The sequence below is a fragment of the Volvox carteri genome, assembly GCF_000143455.1.
Source record: "Volvox carteri f. nagariensis unplaced genomic scaffold VOLCAscaffold_10, whole genome shotgun sequence".
NCBI classification, from domain to species: domain Eukaryota; kingdom Viridiplantae; phylum Chlorophyta; class Chlorophyceae; order Chlamydomonadales; family Volvocaceae; genus Volvox; species Volvox carteri.
Genome location: NW_003307553.1, coordinates 1,517,701 through 1,536,474, shown reverse-complemented (window position 1 = coordinate 1,536,474; position 18,774 = coordinate 1,517,701). Strand labels below are relative to the sequence as shown.

The 18,774-nt window shown below is 52.9% G+C and overlaps 4 protein-coding genes across 4 annotated transcripts in view; 1 reads left to right on the top strand and 3 right to left on the bottom strand.

The window, feature by feature from the left end:
- Positions 1–4,237: 4,237 nt before the first annotated feature.
- VOLCADRAFT_88897 (uncharacterized protein) lies at positions 4,238–7,695 on the bottom strand (the record flags this gene model as incomplete). Its single annotated transcript, XM_002948442.1, has 8 exons — positions 4,238–4,362; positions 4,987–5,341; positions 5,479–5,623; positions 6,156–6,295; positions 6,420–6,527; positions 7,061–7,159; positions 7,306–7,520; positions 7,572–7,695. 8 exons carry the CDS (start codon positions 7,693–7,695, stop codon positions 4,238–4,240), a joined length of 1,311 nt encoding a protein of 436 aa, XP_002948488.1.
- An 890-nt stretch (positions 7,696–8,585) lies between these two features.
- Positions 8,586–12,979, top strand: VOLCADRAFT_80268 (uncharacterized protein; the record flags this gene model as incomplete). Its single annotated transcript, XM_002948569.1, has 8 exons — positions 8,586–8,757; positions 8,909–9,063; positions 10,090–10,197; positions 10,657–10,773; positions 11,061–11,229; positions 11,452–11,505; positions 11,900–12,005; positions 12,378–12,979. 8 exons carry the CDS (start codon positions 8,586–8,588, stop codon positions 12,751–12,753), a joined length of 1,257 nt encoding a protein of 418 aa, XP_002948615.1. The 3' UTR covers positions 12,754–12,979.
- A 1,243-nt stretch (positions 12,980–14,222) lies between these two features.
- Positions 14,223–17,873, bottom strand: VOLCADRAFT_80264 (iron hydrogenase; the record flags this gene model as incomplete). The annotated part of the gene is made up of 11 exons (XM_002948441.1): positions 17,822–17,873; positions 17,566–17,603; positions 17,246–17,360; positions 16,965–17,102; positions 16,625–16,789; positions 16,143–16,237; positions 15,680–15,802; positions 15,188–15,487; positions 14,868–15,019; positions 14,616–14,697; positions 14,223–14,261 (listed from the first exon to the last, which is right to left on the bottom strand). The coding sequence occupies exons 1-11, from the start codon at positions 17,832–17,834 to the stop codon at positions 14,223–14,225; spliced, it is 1,260 nt and encodes a 419-aa protein (XP_002948487.1). The 5' UTR covers positions 17,835–17,873.
- A 435-nt stretch (positions 17,874–18,308) lies between these two features.
- Positions 18,309–18,774, bottom strand: part of VOLCADRAFT_88894 (uncharacterized protein) — a gene marked incomplete at both ends in the record, with an annotated part of 3,550 nt that continues 3,084 nt past the window's right edge. Inside the window, one exon of the mRNA XM_002948440.1 lies at positions 18,309–18,442. Coding sequence (XP_002948486.1) covers positions 18,309–18,442 — 134 coding nt within the window. The remainder of the gene's footprint in view (positions 18,443–18,774) is intronic.

The window sequence follows — 18,774 nt, the reverse complement described above, 5'->3', positions numbered from 1 at the left end:
ATGGATGGATGGATGGATGGATGGATGGATGGATGGATGGATGGATGGATGGATGGATGGATGGATGGATGGATGGATGGATGGATGGATGGATGGATGGATGGATGGATGGATGGATCGAGGGATCGAGGGATCGAGGGATGGATGGATCGAGGGATGGATGGATCGAGGAATAGATGGATCGAGGGATCGATGGATCGAGGGATCGATGGTTCGATGGATCGATGGATCGATGGATCGATGGATCGATGGTTCGATGGTTCGATGGATCGATGGATCGATGGATGGGTGGACGGTTTCGCAACATATTAGCTGCTGGATGGCGCGGGATGAAAAGTTGATGCGGACACACACATTCTTATCGTACAAGCAACGCACAAAGAATAAAAACATGCGCACAGATAGGCTTTACTAAAGCGACAGTGCTCCAAGTACTTAGAGTCCGTCGTTAGCATTGCTCACAACATCACCGCAGCAGCAGCAGCAGCCGGAATATACAGCAGGCGCATGTGAGCTGCTGCTGGTTGTACTATTCGACGCGCTTTATTGGTTGTTCGGTTGTTTCTCTGCTGTGTGTGTGTGTGTGTGTGTGTGTGTGTGTGTGTGTGTGTGTGTGTGTGTGTGTGTGTGTGTGTGGTTGTTACAGTGGGCTCCAGACTGACGAAGAGTAGAGCTGGGGTAGACGGATTGCGCTACCACGATCGTTTTCTTCACCACTATTGGACCTCTTGGAACAGATCATTATAGTCATTATTGCTTGCAATACACCCGCCGTAAATTTGTTAGCAAAATGTGCCAAAAGCGAAACAAGATCGTGTACATATGCGCATGCAGGCAAGGTCTATACATATTCCTTGCTTTAACCTTGCAACTGCGAAGCCATAATTGTTGCTGACGACTGTCACATCATGTCCTTCCTATATGCATGTACGTTTCAGGCGGCGTAATCCAGGCCGTCATACGTGTACATGTAAATGTGCGCGTGCGTGCGTATGTATGTACATCATCGATGTTCCTGTTTTTGCGTGTATTTATGTGTGTGTGTGCGTGTGTATGTGTAATAAACGTGTATGTATGTGCGTATGTGTGCAGGCGTACACGCACCGCCGGGGGCACCTGCATCAAATACCAAACCATCCGTTTGCGGCGTGATTAATAACCAGGCAGCCAACCAAACACGCACACATACACTATGCCCGCCATCCCCGCCATCTATCGTTTGATGGCACCAAAACGCACGAATGCACATACACCGACATGCATGTACCGCTGCGTTATTCTTACTATCTGCATGTTGTGTATGTTACTACGTACATGCTCCCCAACAATCCTGTACATGATTTGCTTGCACATGATGTGTGCGCACGGGCATGCCCGTGTGTGGCGTGTTTACTGCTGCTGGTGCTAGTTATAACGCATCGTGCGGTGATAGATAGCCCGTCGTCATGCGACTGCTGGTACGTACATGCATGCGTACATACATACATGTACATACGTGCATGCGTGCTCTCTCCCTTGCTACCTCATCACAAACCAGATCAAACTATTCCGGCTTTACCTCTGATGTATTCTGGGCATATCACGGAATCTGCATTCGCCGATTGGTAGTTTTCTGAAGTTGTGATTGACCAACCACCTGCTGCTGACATGACAGAGGTTATTCATAGTTAGTTCTTGCTGGCTATTTGTATATGCAGTCATGCATGCATGTGATGTGACGTGATGTGATGTGATGTGGTGTGGTGTGGCGTGGTGTGGTGTGGTGTGGTGTGGTGTGGTGTGGTGTGGTGTGGTGTGGTGTGGTGTGGTGTGGTGTGGTGTGGTGTGGTGTGGTGTGGTGTGGTGTGGTGTGGTGTGGTGTGGTGTGGTGTGGTGTGGTGTGGTGTGGTGTGGTGTGGTGTGGTGTGGTGTGGTGTGGTGTGGTGTGGTGTGGTGTGGTGTGGTGTGGTGTGGTGTGGTGTGGTGTGGTGTGGTGTGGTGTGGTGTGGTGTGGTGTGGTGTGGTGTGGTGTGGTGTGGTGTGGTGTGGTGTATTGTGGTGTGGTGTGGTGTGGAGTGGTGTGGTGTGGTGTGGTGTGGTGTGGTGTGGTGTGGTGTGGTGTGATGCGATGACAAGCTTGAGAGTTCGCAAGGCCCAGACGAGGCAGGAGGCTCATGGACCGAGAAACCAAGCGAGAGAAGAAAAGAGAGAAAAAGGAGAAAGGGGCCGAGGATAGGGTCAAGCAAGTCCAGATCAAAAAATCAATCTATCATAGATGAGCGCCCAACCCAGATGTTGTGAAGTAATTCTCCCAAGCCGTGCTGGTCATCAACGCTCATAACAAGGACCATCAGCAGGGGTAAGCGGTCACGCACATTAAGACCTAACGCAGCGAAACCCTCGGTCGGCAACTCCAGCCCATCCATGCTAACTGCTCCAGCACTTCCCTCTGTTCCGTCTCACGCACATCTCATACATGTCCTATTATCCAGTTCGACTGGCAATGGGGAACTGGGTTCGCGCACTACCAAGAGGCTATAAATGCTCAGCCGTTCTTGTTGAGATGGAGGCGGCGCGCAATGCACCGTCCATGGATTTGCATTGGGGCCTTAGCAAGTGTATTCTAAATCTTTGAAAAAACCCGCAAAACCATGAGACCCGCCATTTTTGAGTTTTAGTTTTTCATTCGCAGAGCCTCCATCCATATTGTTAATACCAGTTGTAATGTGGCAGTCAGACTGCCGGAAGGCCGTTTGGTTGCCGCTTTTCTCAGCTGCAGCTGCTGTGCATGCATCCTTTAGGCAACGGGCAGCTAGACACCGAGTATCCATGGATACCATACCTCAAAAGGATGCTTATCATGCTTTTCGCATGAACTGACTCGAATCTGTGATCACTGGTAAAGGGGGAACACATGTTTCATACATCACTCCAACGCCGCCGGCGGCCGCCGAACCCGGCCGTCGCAGCTGTCCATAATAATGTGCGTATATGTAGAGCCCAAACACGACACCGTTCCTCCACTTGCAGCCCGGTGCCGTACAGCCTCCCTTGCGGAATACTGTTGGGCGACTGGCGGCACCGGGGCCGAGAGCCCTTTTCGGCTCTTTCGAAGAAGCTGACTACTCTAATCGTGAAGCGGTTCCAAAAACTGATAACGCGATATTTCGGTTGGTCAGCAGATTATAAGAAGTTATAAAGGCTGAAGTACTAAACGACGTTTGTATGCGGGGTTAAGTATACCTGTCTTAGTCCGTAGATTTATAACGTCCTTAAACCTTGGCCCACAGTGGTTTAATTTAACTTTTATATGCTCAGGAACAGTTGCCGAAAATTCTAGGATTACATGATCAACAACGGAAGCATATTTAGTTTCATTACTCAATAAATCGCCGTATGATTGGAAAGGGACGGTTGCTGTCAAATATGTAAGGGCCATAGGCGATCTTTCGACCTATAGACGCTAAAATATTTTCAGATACGATGTAGTCGGGCAATTAGGTAGTCGGGCAATTAGGTAGACCAGGGGTCGGCAGAGGTCGCTTATTAGTTCGCGCACAAGCTGGGGAGCCAGAATAGGCGGGTAATCCTGGATGAGAGAGCCAAAATAGGTGGGTAATCCTGGATGAGAGAGCCAAAATAGGCACGTTAATATGTAGCGTGCTTCGGGTTTCGTTACGACGACGTACCGTGCCTCTAGTACTTAACTGATGCGTAAATCATCCGTGAATTGCAAACAACAGATAGATACATCCTTGCTGTATTTCAATGCAATGGTCTCTCGTGCCATACCTCACGCCGCGACGAAATGCAACAGCAGCTCGAGCGATCTGAACCTGTAGCGGATATGCAACATACAATAATGTCTGGGTTCAAATCCGCCTGCCGACCCCTCGGGTGTGTGAGGGGTGTTGAATTGGGAGGTGGCCCCCCATCTTGTGGACGGTGTAGGACGTGATTATATCAACTTGCGAGCTGACCAGGAACTAAGTTGTGGCGCCGTTGATCCGCTAGATTTGGTTAAGGATGCTGATGGTGAGTTGCTGAACCCAACGAATACATTCTGAAGTTGGATGGGGTGAATGGATTAGGGTGCCCCTCTCGCAGGGGAGAGCTCGGGAAAGGGGGCCGCTGGTGAAGCTATACCACCCTGTAACAACATACAATAATGTCTAAGCACACGTCGTCAACATGTGTTCGTATGTATTGCCTAGCTAAACCCTAAATACCTAAATACCTATCGGTATTATTTGTGTTTCTAGATCAAACGAGTGCACAATGTCTGCTGATGTATCAGAACAGTGGCCGCCATTGGCCGTGCATCACCCAGGATGAAGGACATGACGGCTGCGCGGATATGCGATGTACAATATACGATCGGAGCTGCATACCGCACACGGATATACACACGGATATACACACGGATATACACGCCTGCCATCCTCATCACTGTCCTTTCCCCTCCTCCTTCCCCTCCCCCTCCTCCTCCCCCTCATCGGCATCATCGTTATGAACCCTTCATGACTTGATTTGACGGCCCAACAGCAGCAGAAGCGGCCGCAGCAGCAGCAGCAGCAGGCAGATTCTGTGTGAGGCAGTGGATGTTCCCGCCGCCCAGAAGCAGCTCCCGACTGTAAACTCCAACAACCCGCCGCCCGGGGTACGCGGCAGCCACAGCAGCCAGCGCCTCCTCGTCGCTGCGGCCCTGTCAGGTGACGTACTTCACTTTTGTACGGTTGTACGACACGCGATAATCACTCCATGGTGCGTGTGTGTTCATGATCTGAGCCACGGGCAGTACTACTGGCGTGCCGTGCATGATGAGGCATCGCGCAACGTCATAGCTAAAACCCCGCTCTTCAAATTTTCCATAATTGCTAGGTCGTACATACGTACGCCGTACAGATATGTGCCGTTCTGCCGCACAGATGAATAATGCCTGTCCCACTATTAACCTGCTGCCTCATCATCAACCACTTTCCGTTAATCCGTTAATCCGTTGCTCACCCACCTGCTCTCCGCCAAACTGGGGGACCACGACGCCGCCGTTCGCCACGTAATAGTTAATGTACGACGCCGGCAGCCGCCGGCCCGCTGGCATGCACGTGGCATACCCCGCCGCCAGTCCCTCCGCCGCCAGAGCGTTCACCTCGTTCGGTCGCACCGCCAGGGGCGGGTGTGGGCAGGGCACCTTGATGACGCGCAGCGGACGACCCTGTGCGTCTGTATGTCTGTCCAGAGCCGCCAGGTTGCGCGCGCAGACCTCCCGGAGGCGCGGGTCGTCGGCGTCATCACTCCAAGCCAACAGCACAATGCCCGGTGCGGCAAAGGCAGCTACGTTGTCCACGTGACCGTTGGTACCCTGTCGATTGATGTTCGTTGCTCCTTAGTTATTACTAATCTGTCTGCTGCTGTGCATGCAGCTCCGTACTCAGTGGATGCCTTACCATGCCTTATTCTCTCTCTCTCTCTCTCTCTCCCTCCTCTACACTCCTCTACCTGTTCATCGCCGACCATGCCCTTCCACAGCCACACCACGCGTTCCGCCCCCAGGTAGTCCCGCAGCAGGGCCTCGATCCCCGCCGAGTCCAGTTCCGGATCGCGCGAGTAGTGCAGCAAGCACTCCTCTGTCACCAAAAGTGTTCTGGATGTACGCACGTATGTATGTATTCGGGTGGGAAAGCATGCGGAGTCAAGCAAAACCCAAACCCTAGGTTGTGGGTAGGTGCCGCACGAGTGCTTGCTTGTTAGCCGACATACCGGGCCCGGAGCCGTGTAATGTGCACCGGACTGGATGGATCCGCGAGGGGGGTAGAGCAGCAGACGGGTGAAGGTGAACTACATTTAATACTACTAGTAGTAGCTGGTGTGGCGCCGGCAGCAGCAGCAGTAGTAGCAGCAGCAGCAGCAGCAGTAGTAGCAGCAGCAGTAGCAGTAGCAGCAGCAGCAGCAGCAGCAGCAGCAGCAGCGCACGCAATATCGTCATCATCAGAAAGGAACATCGCTCGGTGCCCACGTACACACCAGTACGGACCAGTACGAACCAGTACGGAACTCACATGGTACGGTACCTTAATGCAGATCTCTCAGTATACGTACCTACATACAGATTTATATATGTAGATTTCTATACAGACCGCATGCCCATGGGCCCATGCGCCGGTGCGTCCACGTACCCGGCTCCGTCGCTCTGTACGGCACCGCCCTCCAAGTGAAGCGGGCACTCGAACACTCGCATCGGCGCCCCGGTCGCGGCGGCCCCCTGTCGCGATAGGCTGCGGCCCGCCGCCCGGTCTTTTGACCAGTCGGGGAGCAGCTAAAGGCAGGCAGGGAGGGCAAATGGACAGATATACATGCATGATAACCCCCCACGCACATAACACCATAAAAAAACATGTGTGTGTGTGCATGATAAGCCACATAACGCCCAGTCAGCGCACCGGCGGCAGGCCGTGCTCCATTTTTATGGGTGAGCCGTAGCAGTTGAAGTCAAAGTGCACCGCAGCGACCTCACGTTCGCCGGTTACAGGATCGTCCCGTACAACGCACTGCATGTACGAGCGTACGGCAACAGCATGCACGCACAAGATGGGTCATCAGGAAGGGAAATGAAAAAGGAGGACACAATACATACATATGTACATATGTACATACATCTATATAGGGTTTGGCACTACTGGTAAGGCGCGACCATTGCCCCCGGGAGATCCCGGGATTGATACCCATTAGGGTCAAAGTCCTTCTGATGGTGGAAGGCATTGCGCCCCTAGTTGATGGACGGTGGTGACCTGGGATAAAGTTAACCTGCGAGCCGACCAGGAACGGAGTTGGGCCGCTGTCGACCCGGCAGATTCCGTTGGATGCTGGTGGTGGGTGCGGAACCTGAGCGATCCACTGAGAAGTTAACTAGGGTGACTGGATGAGGGTGCCCCAAAATACCGGGGAAGGCAGGGTTTCGCAGGGTAGCTGCCACGGGCGAAGATACACCCCCCTGTTTCACACATCTGGATAGGGATACACACTACTGGGACAGCAGTCACGTCCGATTGTGGACGAGGTGGCTGTACGTACGACAACTCACCGTGGGCCCCCAGTCTCTCGTCCAAACGTCATTGGTTGGCATGTTGATGACCTCCACCCCAGAGATCCCGCGGAAGTAGCTACGTGCCACGTCGTACACCTGTCGTACAGACAGCGGCTAAATGATTGACGGTGACATCGCCAGCAGCCTGATGACCTGCTGGCTGCTGGCAGCGTACGGCAGGTGCAATCACAGCTACGAGGCGACTCGCTAGCGGCTAAGGAAAGATCCCCCGACAAAATCACTGTAAGTATGTCCATCATGCGTGCCTTCGGGTCTGCCAGCATCCACACGGGCTCGAACTGGGAGATTGCCCGGGCTATTTCCACTTGTTGCTGTTGCGCCGGTCGCGCCTCGTCGCGCCACAAGTACGGATCGTACGGGAAGGCCATCCACGTGCCGGCGTGGGGTTCGTACTCTCCCGGCATACGGAAACCGAGCTCCCGGGGGGTTGGGTTACCTCTGTCATGCGTACGACGGGGGGAAGACACGGTTTCTCCGCCTGATCCACCTGCCGTTCCGCTCGCTTTGTGGACAGAATGGTTGTGGCTGATTGTGCGGGTGCTGTGCCTGATGACGCCGCCGCACATCGAGGTAGCGATGCCGCTGCGGGCTGCAGATGTAACCACGAGCATTATAGCACAGAAAGTTTTGCAAAGATTTCAGCAATAATGTATAGTAGCGCAGCGGTATATAAAGTTGCGGAGAGTAACAAGGAACCCGAACCGTGGGACAAAGTTACGGTTCAAAGATGAGCCCAAGCTTGACCATTGAGTGTCAAAGCAATTTGGTAGGATTGTGTAGAAATGATTTTTTGTTTTTGTTAGTACAGGTGATATCAAACGGTGGCGAGATGATACCAGAGCGGACCGTTCTGGATGATACCAAATTAACGCGACTGACTCATACATGGGCTTCCTGCACATATGCCGCCCATGGAACCGCTTAATTACCCACGTGGATTTGGGTTCTTTATGTGTGGCAGCAACGCCCTCCCAAAGAAGCGACAGCAATGGGAAACAACCATGGTCGTGCGGTAGGATGTTAAAAGAATGAAGCGCAGGTTACTCACTCAAAATATCTATGAGCTCGTGTTTAAGTCACAGGTAAAGACGAGGGTGATAAAACTTTTCCGGTATCGGTCTCGGAGCTCTGGAATTCTGGGTTTATAATTGAGGAAATATGTGATACCTTATTCAGGTGATAAATCATATCATAAGCAGTCTCGCTTTGTAATAATAACGACAATGATTACCATTGATGGTAAGCCATACCATTAAAGATTGCGTTTGCGACAGCTCTTGGGATCCGCATAATATCCTCACAATTATTAGACTCTCACCTAGTCGTAAGCTCTGAAAGTTAACGGCCTTATAGACCAATGTGCCTTGATACCCAACTGCCTTCCGGGCCGACCTTCCGCTACGTTCCCATGCCGAATCCCAAAGGCCGCAACCCTAGGCCTTCACCTCCAACTCTTCGTCCATTCGTGGCCTAATACACCTTATCTTGCCTCTCAGGCAGTATGCTGGAGGGCGGTGGTCAAATTCTTCGCAATGCGTCCGCAATGGCCGCCATCACCGGCGTCTCAGTGGCAGTTGACCGCATCCGCGCCAAACGGACCAGGCCTGGGCTACAGCCGCAACACCTCACAGGTCTAAAACTTGTGGAGGCCTTATGTGGTGGCCACCTCGAAGGTACGCATGCTGAAATTGCCTAATGAAACGAGGAAATACGGATCGGTCGATGTGCCGCCGTTCCCATCATTAGGGAAGTAAAGGAATACTTGCCACCACGTCGTCAACCGTCATTGCGCTCCCTTCTCTACGCGGCTGCTACTGCTTGCAGGTGGGCATGTGGGCAGCAGCAATATCATCCTGCGACCAGGAACGCTTCCCTGCTGTGGGGGCAGCAGCTTTAGCGCCGACACAAAGACTGCGGGTAGTTGCACGCTAATGCTGCAGGTGCGCGAGAAATTGTGCGAGAGGACGCAGAAGCTGATCGTCGTGACATGTCGGCGCCTGAGGGCAGGCATGAACCTCCTGTTGTTGGAGAAATTCGTTTTTTATACGTGTTTTATACGTGTTTTATACGTGTTATCATAACATATAAAAAATATTTTGTAAAGAAGTACGGCACTTTTTCTCTTGTTCTTGATGCCACATGTGTACACGTATGCCACTGCTACTGCTGCTGTTATTCTGTTAGTGATGGTGGTTGGAAGCTGGTGCTTATTGTGGCTGTCAACGAAAATCGTTAAGAGTGAGTGTGAAAAAGTGTGTGTGTGTGTGTGTGTGTGTGTGTGTGTGTGTACACACACAACAGGCGGCCATGCCGGTCTGTGTATTTGCGAGGCACCAACATCCACCATCACCATCGCAAGGGCGGCAAGGGCAATCGGACGAAGGGAGGAGACCGCACCAATCAGGCAGAGAAGACAGCGCAGTGGGCAGAAGCACAAGGTGCGTTGGTGTCGTACCTTTGTACGGCGTCTCGCCTTGCATTACAGGCAAACAGGCGCTACAGTTGAGATAGTCGTACTCGGGGTTTAATTGCCGTTTTTAGTTGTTGCCGCCGTTGTTACACCGCCGTCTAACCCGCTGTCGACCAGATGTTCGCACGCACCTACGCAGTACGGCACAGTCGGTGCACGGCATACAGCCGTACCGGCACGGCAGCAATGTACAGGGCAAGTACTGTATGGCGGTATAAGCGGCTTTTTGATCAGCATGAGCTTTGGGCGATCTGTACAACCGAAACCATAGTTTTGACTTGTCGACATGCTCGAGGCGCGAGTGCGAGGCGCGTCCGGTATGTCCGTACAAATATCTTGCGAGTGCCGTACGGCCGTACCGTGTGCATGCATATCGGCATGTCGAGTGGAAGTACAATCAAGGGCTTATTTCAATGACCTAATGAACTGACGACGGTGGTAATGCAAATGATGATTTTAACATGCTACTATTTTTATTTGCGCACCTCATCTGTTAATGATGCCGTACACCTGCAGCGGCTGCACCAACCTGGAGCTCCGGGGCGGCACAGACGCGGACATGGCTCCCCCTATCGCCTACCTGACTGACGTACTAATACCGTTGCTCCGGAACCTGTACGGCGATCTATTGGAGTGTTTGGATGTGCGGCTGGTGGGTGGGGTCTGTCGTCTGTTGCTGGGTGGACGAAAGGGTGGGACATTGACCCGCCCCCCCAGGGCACCCCCCCCAGGGCACCCCCCCCCAGGGCACCCACCCGGGAGCTGAACCCCAACCGCTCCACCAACAGGGAGGGGCGCTACGTCCTCTCCGCACTCCTCCGTTTCGTTTTGTGTAATCTTGTCGTGTTGCTATCATTGTGTTATTGCGTTGCGCTGCGTTATGTCAACATCAGGACTTACATCAGGACATACCTTAGGACTTAAGACTTAGTCTAGTTATCGGGTTTCGACCGGGGCCTAGGTGTCGGGTTGAGTCGGGATCAAGGTTCTCGGATTCGCATTTGTTTGGAATATACGCGCACATTAATCTCACCTATTTACCTGCTCATCACTTGCTACTGCTGCTGTTACTGCTACTGCTGCCGCTGTCGTGCACGGTCAGATACGGCGAGGCTTCTACCCACGTGGCGGCGGAGTGGTCACAGCCAGTGTGCCCGGTCTTCCTGAGGGAGTCCCCCTGCCCCCCCTGGACCTCACCCGCAGAGGAAACCTTTCCCAGGTACGGCACCGGGACGGAATAACGACGCCGTTTGTACGGTAACACCGTACGACAGCAGTTGGCAAGGACGCACCTACCTTGACAGCATTTGTGGGTTTTAGCGGCCGTGTGCAGTGTTTTATCGGTACAAGCACCCGCCTGTCTGCTTTGCCTCAAAAAATGCCGTACTCCCTTCCGGTGTTCTCCACTTGCCTTACTTGGCTTGAGAGGCGTACACATACGTGCACACGAAATTTCACACAAAATATACGAACAAGTGCACGTCTCCCGTTATCCTGGTCATCCAGGTTGTGGTCAAGACCTTCACCGCTGGCCGTGTGGGGGCGTCGGTGGCTAAACGGATGGCGGCCTCGGCGGAGGCGGCTGTACGGCGGACGCTCAAGGACCTGGGACCCACGGGTCGGGGAGTGCCGGTGCTGGTCGAGACCGTCCACGAGCCGCCGGATCGGGCCGTAGGTGGGTGGGCGAGCCCTATAATTAACCGCCAACCGCCAACCGCAGACACCTTAACCAGACTAATTAGTTAGCAGGTAAACAGATATACGTACAAGCAACAGACAGACGATTCCAGCGCGGAAGGCATGGAGAAGGAGAGGAGGTAGAAGACTGGCAAACGTGTTGAGAGTCATAGGAGACAGCTGATGTGGCATGATGGCGCGGTTGGAATCGTGGATGCAGGTGACGGCTGCGGCGTGCTGATCTTTGCTGACACGGACACGGGATGTCGGATAGGTGAGGTGGGCTGGGGCGCCTGGATTGTGTGGGTTTATTGGGGAGAGGGGTTGAGGGGTTGAGGGGTGAGGGGGTGAGGGAGTGAGGTAGCCGGCACGGGCGTGTGGCACATGATTCGAGCAATAAGACTTTGCTGGATGTTTTTTGACAACCTGTACACTCCTGGCAGGCCCTGAACCGTCGCCCTCATTCTAAACCAGTGGAGGGCACCGAATGCATGATTGCGCAAGGAGCAATGCAGAATATTACTTGGTGCACACCGTATAGAGATGAGCTCATCATCTCTTAACGAGAATTCGAGTTCTCGTCCCGAACCAGTGTGTGTTTCTTCTCGAGTGTTTCTCAGTTCTTCTGTACACTCGCGTCCACCGTTATTCTGTTGGATGTCGTACAGGAGCGAGCGCCAAGGGCGAGCGGGGGGTACCAGCAGAGGAGATCGGGGAGCGTGCGGCGGCGGAGCTTGCAGAGGCGTTGACCAGCGGCACGTGCGTCGATCAATGGTACGACTGCTTTACGGCAAACTACGGCAACTCGAAAGGAAAGAGCTTTTTTGCGGTGAAGCGGTTGGTCAATCCATGGTGCTCTAGTTGAAAGAGTAAGGAGTAAAGCACGGCCCGTTAGACAACCATTTGATGAGGGAGAACAGAAAATGGCAGACAGACAGTTAATTAGGAGGGCAACAAGACACATGAAGATATGGCGGCTCGATAGTTTTGAGGCTCAGCAGCGTGAAGATCTCCTTCCGGACAGCTGCTTGATGCTGTCGTATTGCCGCTGCTGTAGCTGCTGCTGATGCTAGCTGCCTACCTGCCTGCCTGCCTGCCTGCCTAGTTGCCTACCTACCTTTGGCGCTGTCGTTTTTTTGGATACAGGATGCAGGACCAGCTCATCATCTGGATGGCCTTAGCCTCCGGAACCTCCCGCGTTCGATGCTCCGAACCCACGTTGCATACACGTACAGCCATGGTGGTGGCGGAACAGCTCCTACCCGGCGTCAAGTTCGTGCTGCACCGACCCACGGGTCACAGAGGCCAGACGGGAACGATGGCGACGGCTTCGGCGGTAGAGGCGGAGCCGGCAGGGCCGCAACCGGATACCCACAGCAGCAAAAGAGGCGGCGGGACCACCTCTGCGGCCAGGCAGAATGGCGGTGCTGGCGATGGCGAAGGCGGTGGTGCCAGTGATGGGTTGTGGCTGATCGAGTGCACCGGAGCGGGTTGGACAGTCGGCAGACGATTTGGAGGTTGACTGGTGTAATAGATATGTACAGGACAGGGTCTTTCTACGAAGAGAGAGACGCATCGCAAGCCCGCCTCGGGCTGCTTGCTACAATGTTCCTTAGAAAACTGCACTTTTTGTAAAAGCGGGGGTGCTGGGGGTGCGGTGTCCGTGATGTAAAGCTGTGATCTATAGCTTGATCTAAAGCTTTAATCTAAAGGCTTGGTCTACAATGTTGTAACCCTAGAGCAGGTCGCCTATGTTTGCATACACTTCTCTACCTGCGGCGGGTGGGGGCCAGGGACCTCCCGTGTCGCCGCGCAGTGGTATATGCGCACTCTTAAATTGTTTTGACGCGGCCGCTGCTCCTGTTGCGCGCAGTGGTGATGCATGTGGCGCGAATTGCGTTCCTAGATTCTACACAGATCAACCTGTCTTGCAGATAAGCAGTCCGTCCACAGGTTTACAGTGTTTACGTCACGAAACCATAACACTAATCACAACAGCATGTACGCAGCATATCCACGTTTAGCTGAAAGGCATTGGATTTACAGCGCAAACCGATGTGTATCGCTGACTTCAAGACCCTTCATCACGTCTGCTCGAAGCCATCGGCTCGCAGCTCGTTGTAGATACAGAAACAACATCCTCTCACCCCTCGCTCGCTTTCAGCTCTGCACCATGCATGGCTCTCAGTTGACAACCAAGGAATCACGGCATATCTATCCGCAAGGGCGTGTGTTCCGTTGAAGAAGCAGTTCATAGTTCCGCAAGTTCCGCTGTTCATCAGTCAGCACTAGATTTTGAAAGAAGAAGAAATTGACAGAAGACGACCAAAGAAAGAATACCGTCACTAAAATAGCTAACGGAGCAAAGCTGGGCAATCTGCACCAAAGCATGTACGGCCATGCATACACCCCTCGTCACTTAATTCTTGAAAACAATCGTGAATGGCATTTTTGCATTGCAATCTTCTCAGCTCCATCCACTTGCTTTTAGTTCGCTTTATTCCATGGACATCCCACGTCTACACATCCACCCCGACGTGTGCATCCACAACCGTACTTATGCAGGACCTGGATTTGGCGTTAACACAACCTCTCCCCGCAGGAGCCTCTCAGATTTCAGACCTGTGGCGGAAACACTTCAGCAAAGCTGCTGCACAGCACACATCGTCCCACACGAATGGCAGAGGACGACGTTGGAAGGTAGCCGAGCGCGGCCTAACCTATAGCAGAGCACATGCTAATCGCTACTGACCGCTCTTGCACCTAAAAAAAAAGAAAACAGAAAAGAATTGAATTTTAACCTAATGTCTGCGATGCGCGCTTACTTAAGCAGACAAGGCGCACGTGTGCGCAATTTGGGCCACTCGCTCTTGAGTATCAAAATGCAGGAGCACAGCGCCTCGCAAGGAAGGGATGTCCCTATTGGAAGAGCGCCTCGCAGACAGGTATATGTCCCTACGTCCTATGTTGGTTCATGCGTGCCTCCTCGCTCTACTCGGCCTCGACACCACCGGGAACGTAGTGCGTGTGCTGCAGGAAGAGGTAGGACAGGAAAACGAAGACAGGTCAGCTGGTGTCAGCTTCGTTGTTGGAGCCGGTGGGCGCACCAGTTCCCTTCCAATCACTACTACCCGGCCTGCGTGCGATCTTCACTAGCGCGAGTGAAACAAACCAGGAAACACGACATGCGACGCGGACACAATTCGCAGCGAACGTTTTCAAGCTAAACCCTGGAGCGCGGACAAGATGGATAGCGGCTGTTGGCCACTGGCACACCGCATCATGCAGTAAACTGTCCTGAGACTGTGGGAGTCGCGCTGCACTTTTTTTCCCACCTTGTTTTCGGGTTTCCTTCCTAACTTTAGTGGGCTGTTAATTACTCACCAGCAAGTCGTGGGCCCGTGGGCCGTTGGGCTCCCCGAGGAAATCCTTGTAGGCCGTCTGGATGGCGGGGTTCTCGTGACTCCTGAAATAGACGACGTGGCCGGGAAAAGTGATGGTGACTATTAATAAATCTAGATTTAGGTCTAAATCTAAATGTGCTGCAGTGCGTGGCGAGGGACCTCGTACAGCCCCATACAACAAAAAGCAACCGATGCCAAGTTATGCACCTCGCCCAACCGCATCACCACGCACCTGCGGATGGTTGACCTCTCGTCCAGGTTGTACAACGCTTGTTGCCGCTTAGCCGTAATCTGTTTATCCGTACTGCGCGGCTGGCCGCCGCCACCGACGCAGCCGGAGGGGCAAGCCATGATTTCCACAAAATCGTACTTGCACTCGCCAGTCTGCAACACGCAAGGACGTGCAAGATAGGAGAAACACTTGTTATCAAGCAAAGGTCCTCAAAAGTGTGTCCAATCAAGATTTCTGTACAGAAAAAATGCAAAACGCCAAGAGGCGCTAATTATTACACGCGTGACAAAAAGTAATACCTTTACTTGTTCACTCCGCACCTGCATCTTCGTGAGCAGCTTCTTTGCGTTCCCCAGTCCGTTGGCAACAGCCACTCGCAGCGTAATGCCGTTAGCTCCGTCATCAGCGGTGAAGTTGGACCCACCATCCCACTTAATGGCGCCGGCGCTGGCCGCGGCCTCGTCCATAGCCTTGGCAGCCGCACGCGCAGCGACGAGCTCAGCAAACTTGGAGCCAGGCGGCGGCACCATCTTGATTTCTGTTTCCTTGATTCCGTCCATGCCGCGCACCTCGGATAGATTGAGACGGGGCAGCGGCTGCTGCGTCACCAACTCATAAGCCTGCAGGAGAGACAAGGAATGCCGGGCGGCCCATAATGGCTGGCAGAGAAAACATCCCAAAGCCGTGGTAAGGTAACCCCGACACAACCTGCGCATACTCCATCCGTGCGCCTCATAAACATAGAAACTAGAACTATCGTTAGCAGGCCGAGGTATCAGATATCAAAAAAATCACACGGCGGACCAACTCACCGTGCGCAGGGCTGCCTCCATGACACCGCCCGTGGTGCCGAAGATAACCCCCGCACCCGAGCCCGTTCCCAGGGGCTGATCCCAGTACCCCTCAGGCAGCTCGGGCAGGTTGATGTTGCGCTCCTGCAATCAACAGTAAGGCGATGAATACATGTATGGTCAGCGCAGCCTGTCAAGGAGGCCAAGTACCTGTTGTTTTTTTAACGGAAGGAAACAGATGACACTTAAGAAAGGGCATAACGTGCAGCAGCAATGAACAACATTTGCACACTTTGATGAACGATTGTTAAACAGAATCTGGTGGCGGCGTCGTGACGACCCAGATGGCTGTCGACATTATTATTTAGTCTATTTAGTCTTATGATCAACGAAGCGAACAAGGCCAATGTGCCCTCAGACCCGGACAGAAATAGGCGCCTTCCCTGGTCCGAGGCAAACGAATACGCCGTACGAATTGCCGTACCTTGAGGATGTTCCCCAGCTCGGCAGTGGTGATCACGTGGTCAACGTCACGGACTCCCGCGCCGCCCGAGCAAAACCAGTCGCGGTCAGCCTCGCCTGCGTGACGTAATTCACGGTGGAGACATGGAGTGAGGATAACCGCAGCGTCCAGCAGTTTTGTGCTTCTGATGGCGGTCAGCCTGCAGGCACCTGGTCTACAACGGGGGCCATTCATTGTACTGGATGTTTGGTAGTGGCAGATGGCACATGTACGGCATGGTACACATGTTCAGCGTATATATGTATGTATCCGGCACGGTATCCCGTGCAACGGCAGGTAAGAACTAGTTGCTGTGCACCGTGTCAGGCCCTGCGTGTACGACAACACGTGCATTTCACCGGACACTATTTCTGGAGGTGTACCTGATACACATTATCACTATCACACTATCCCTGTATATGACTACCACTATCTTTATACTCGTTTTGAGATGTGACACTCACCTTGCTTGCGGACGCACGGCATGATGGAGACCATGCTGATGTCACTGGGCGAGATGCCCTTCTTCTCGGCCAAGTACGTCTTCACCATGGCGCCAAGCATCATCTGGGGGCTCTTGCACGACGACACGTACGGAATAAGCTCCGGGTAGGACTTCTCAAGGAGAGCTGCGGATCAAGGGCGAAAAGGGCGACTGGGGATATTTGGCGATGAAGGAAAGTATTCAACCAAAGCGACGACCGGAAACAGGCGCATGAAAAGCGAGAGTTACAAGCAAGTAGTCCTGCCTGTCCGTTCCTTATCGCCTGATGCATTAGAGCGATCAAGCGACTATTTGCTTACCAATCCATCCCGGGCAGCAGCTAGTAAACATGGGCAGGGGCTCCTCGCTGTGCGGGTGAGCCTCCAGTTGAGCCTGAAGGCGATGAATCAGCTCTGTCCCCTCCTCCATGATCGTCAGGTCAGCGCCATAGAGTGTGTCTGCGAGTGGGAGTTTCAACTATGAATTAATACATGCTCTTCAGTTCTTGACCTTGAACCGGCAGCGTGACTGATGGTGCTTCAAAGAACAACATAAAAAAAGCAAACGATGCCCCGCGGGTCGTCACATAATTGTAGCTTACCGAACACCAGATCGAAGCCCAGGCGTCGAAGAGACTCTGCTAGCTGGCCAGGTGTTGTGGCGCCAGGAGCGAGGCCGAAGCACTCGGCAATTGCCACGCGAACTGCAGGGGCCACCTGTCGAGCAGAAGACTGGAATAAGTCTGAAAATGGCCTTCCAGATATTTGAATATCCATTATTCAAAAGGGATGATCCTTCAGCCATGTATCAACAGCTTTTCGGCCATAGCATGGCCGCCTAACGACTAACTGACCTCAATACCGGGACAGAGGGTAGAGACGCACCAAATTACAGAGTATTCAAGACGGTGTTAGCTCTCACCTGGCAAATCATAATCTTACGCTGATCCCTTGGCTTGTCTGTTTATCGGCACAGTCCGGAAAACAGGAACAAAATATGAGAGCGCTTGGCCAGCGTGATAACACGATATGACTGAGAACAATTCGCGTTACGTGAATAACAATAAATACATACACAAAAATTCCATATCTTTCATAACATGTAGCAACGAATAGCTACGTAGTAAGCTACTAACGTTCAAAGAAAGAACGACAGTTAAATCATGCGTTAGCCTTACCTAGCTCGTCCATAGCCTGTTTCCAATGCGGAATCGCAGCAGTGCCAGCCGCTGGAGCCGCAGCCGCGGCGGCAACAACAACCCCAGGCAGGTTTCCTAACAGTAAGACACGGGAAGCTTACATGTCACCTTCACGAACTCGAGCCTTAATTAGAGGAGATTTATGTACCTGGTGTCTTTGCGCGCCCCAACAGTGAAGTTGACGTGGAGGTGACCTTGCGATTGCAACACGGAAGCAGGGCCGGTCTAATGACATCCTGCTGAACCCAGCCAATCCGTGCTGAGCCAACGCGCGGGTGGTAAGCAATTGTCTGCATGTTTGTTGTAGAAGCCTGCTGTTTATAGAGGTATTGCAGTCTCCGTTAAGACCTCACTGTTTGCAACAAGCTTGGTATTCAGATTGTGTCAATGATTTATGTTTTAAATTGTTTTATTTCACGACATATGAATTATTATGAATTGATTGCGTTATATCAATTAGCTCCTGCTACGAGTCTATTGCCATTGCCATTTCTGTTACAGATATTGGCTGTGCTCTTACGGCCTGATCGATGAAAAGGCCGCACCGAACCAAAAGGAAAAGAAATAATGTAGTAGAGCGAAAAGGGCGGGCGACGCGGCCTCCAGGGTGGGAGGGCGGGGCGCGTGCTGAACAACAAAAACAAGATACAGAAAACCTGCAACACGCGCTATTTATGCAAAAGACGATCCTGAGGACACGGATCGCCGGCCTCAAGTCGTACCACTTAAAACGGCCGTAAGGCCCTACGCCTTAGCTAACCCGGCTCAAGCTTCGCATAGCCCGCATTAGCTCCTGCTACGAGTCTATTGCCAAAAGGAAAGACACCCCCTCTCAGCGGTTAAAGTACTGACCCATCACCGGCGCGACACGCCGGGCCGCGAGAGGGCCAAAGAAGGCGACCGCACGAGGGCAGCCACGGACCCCCAAATCG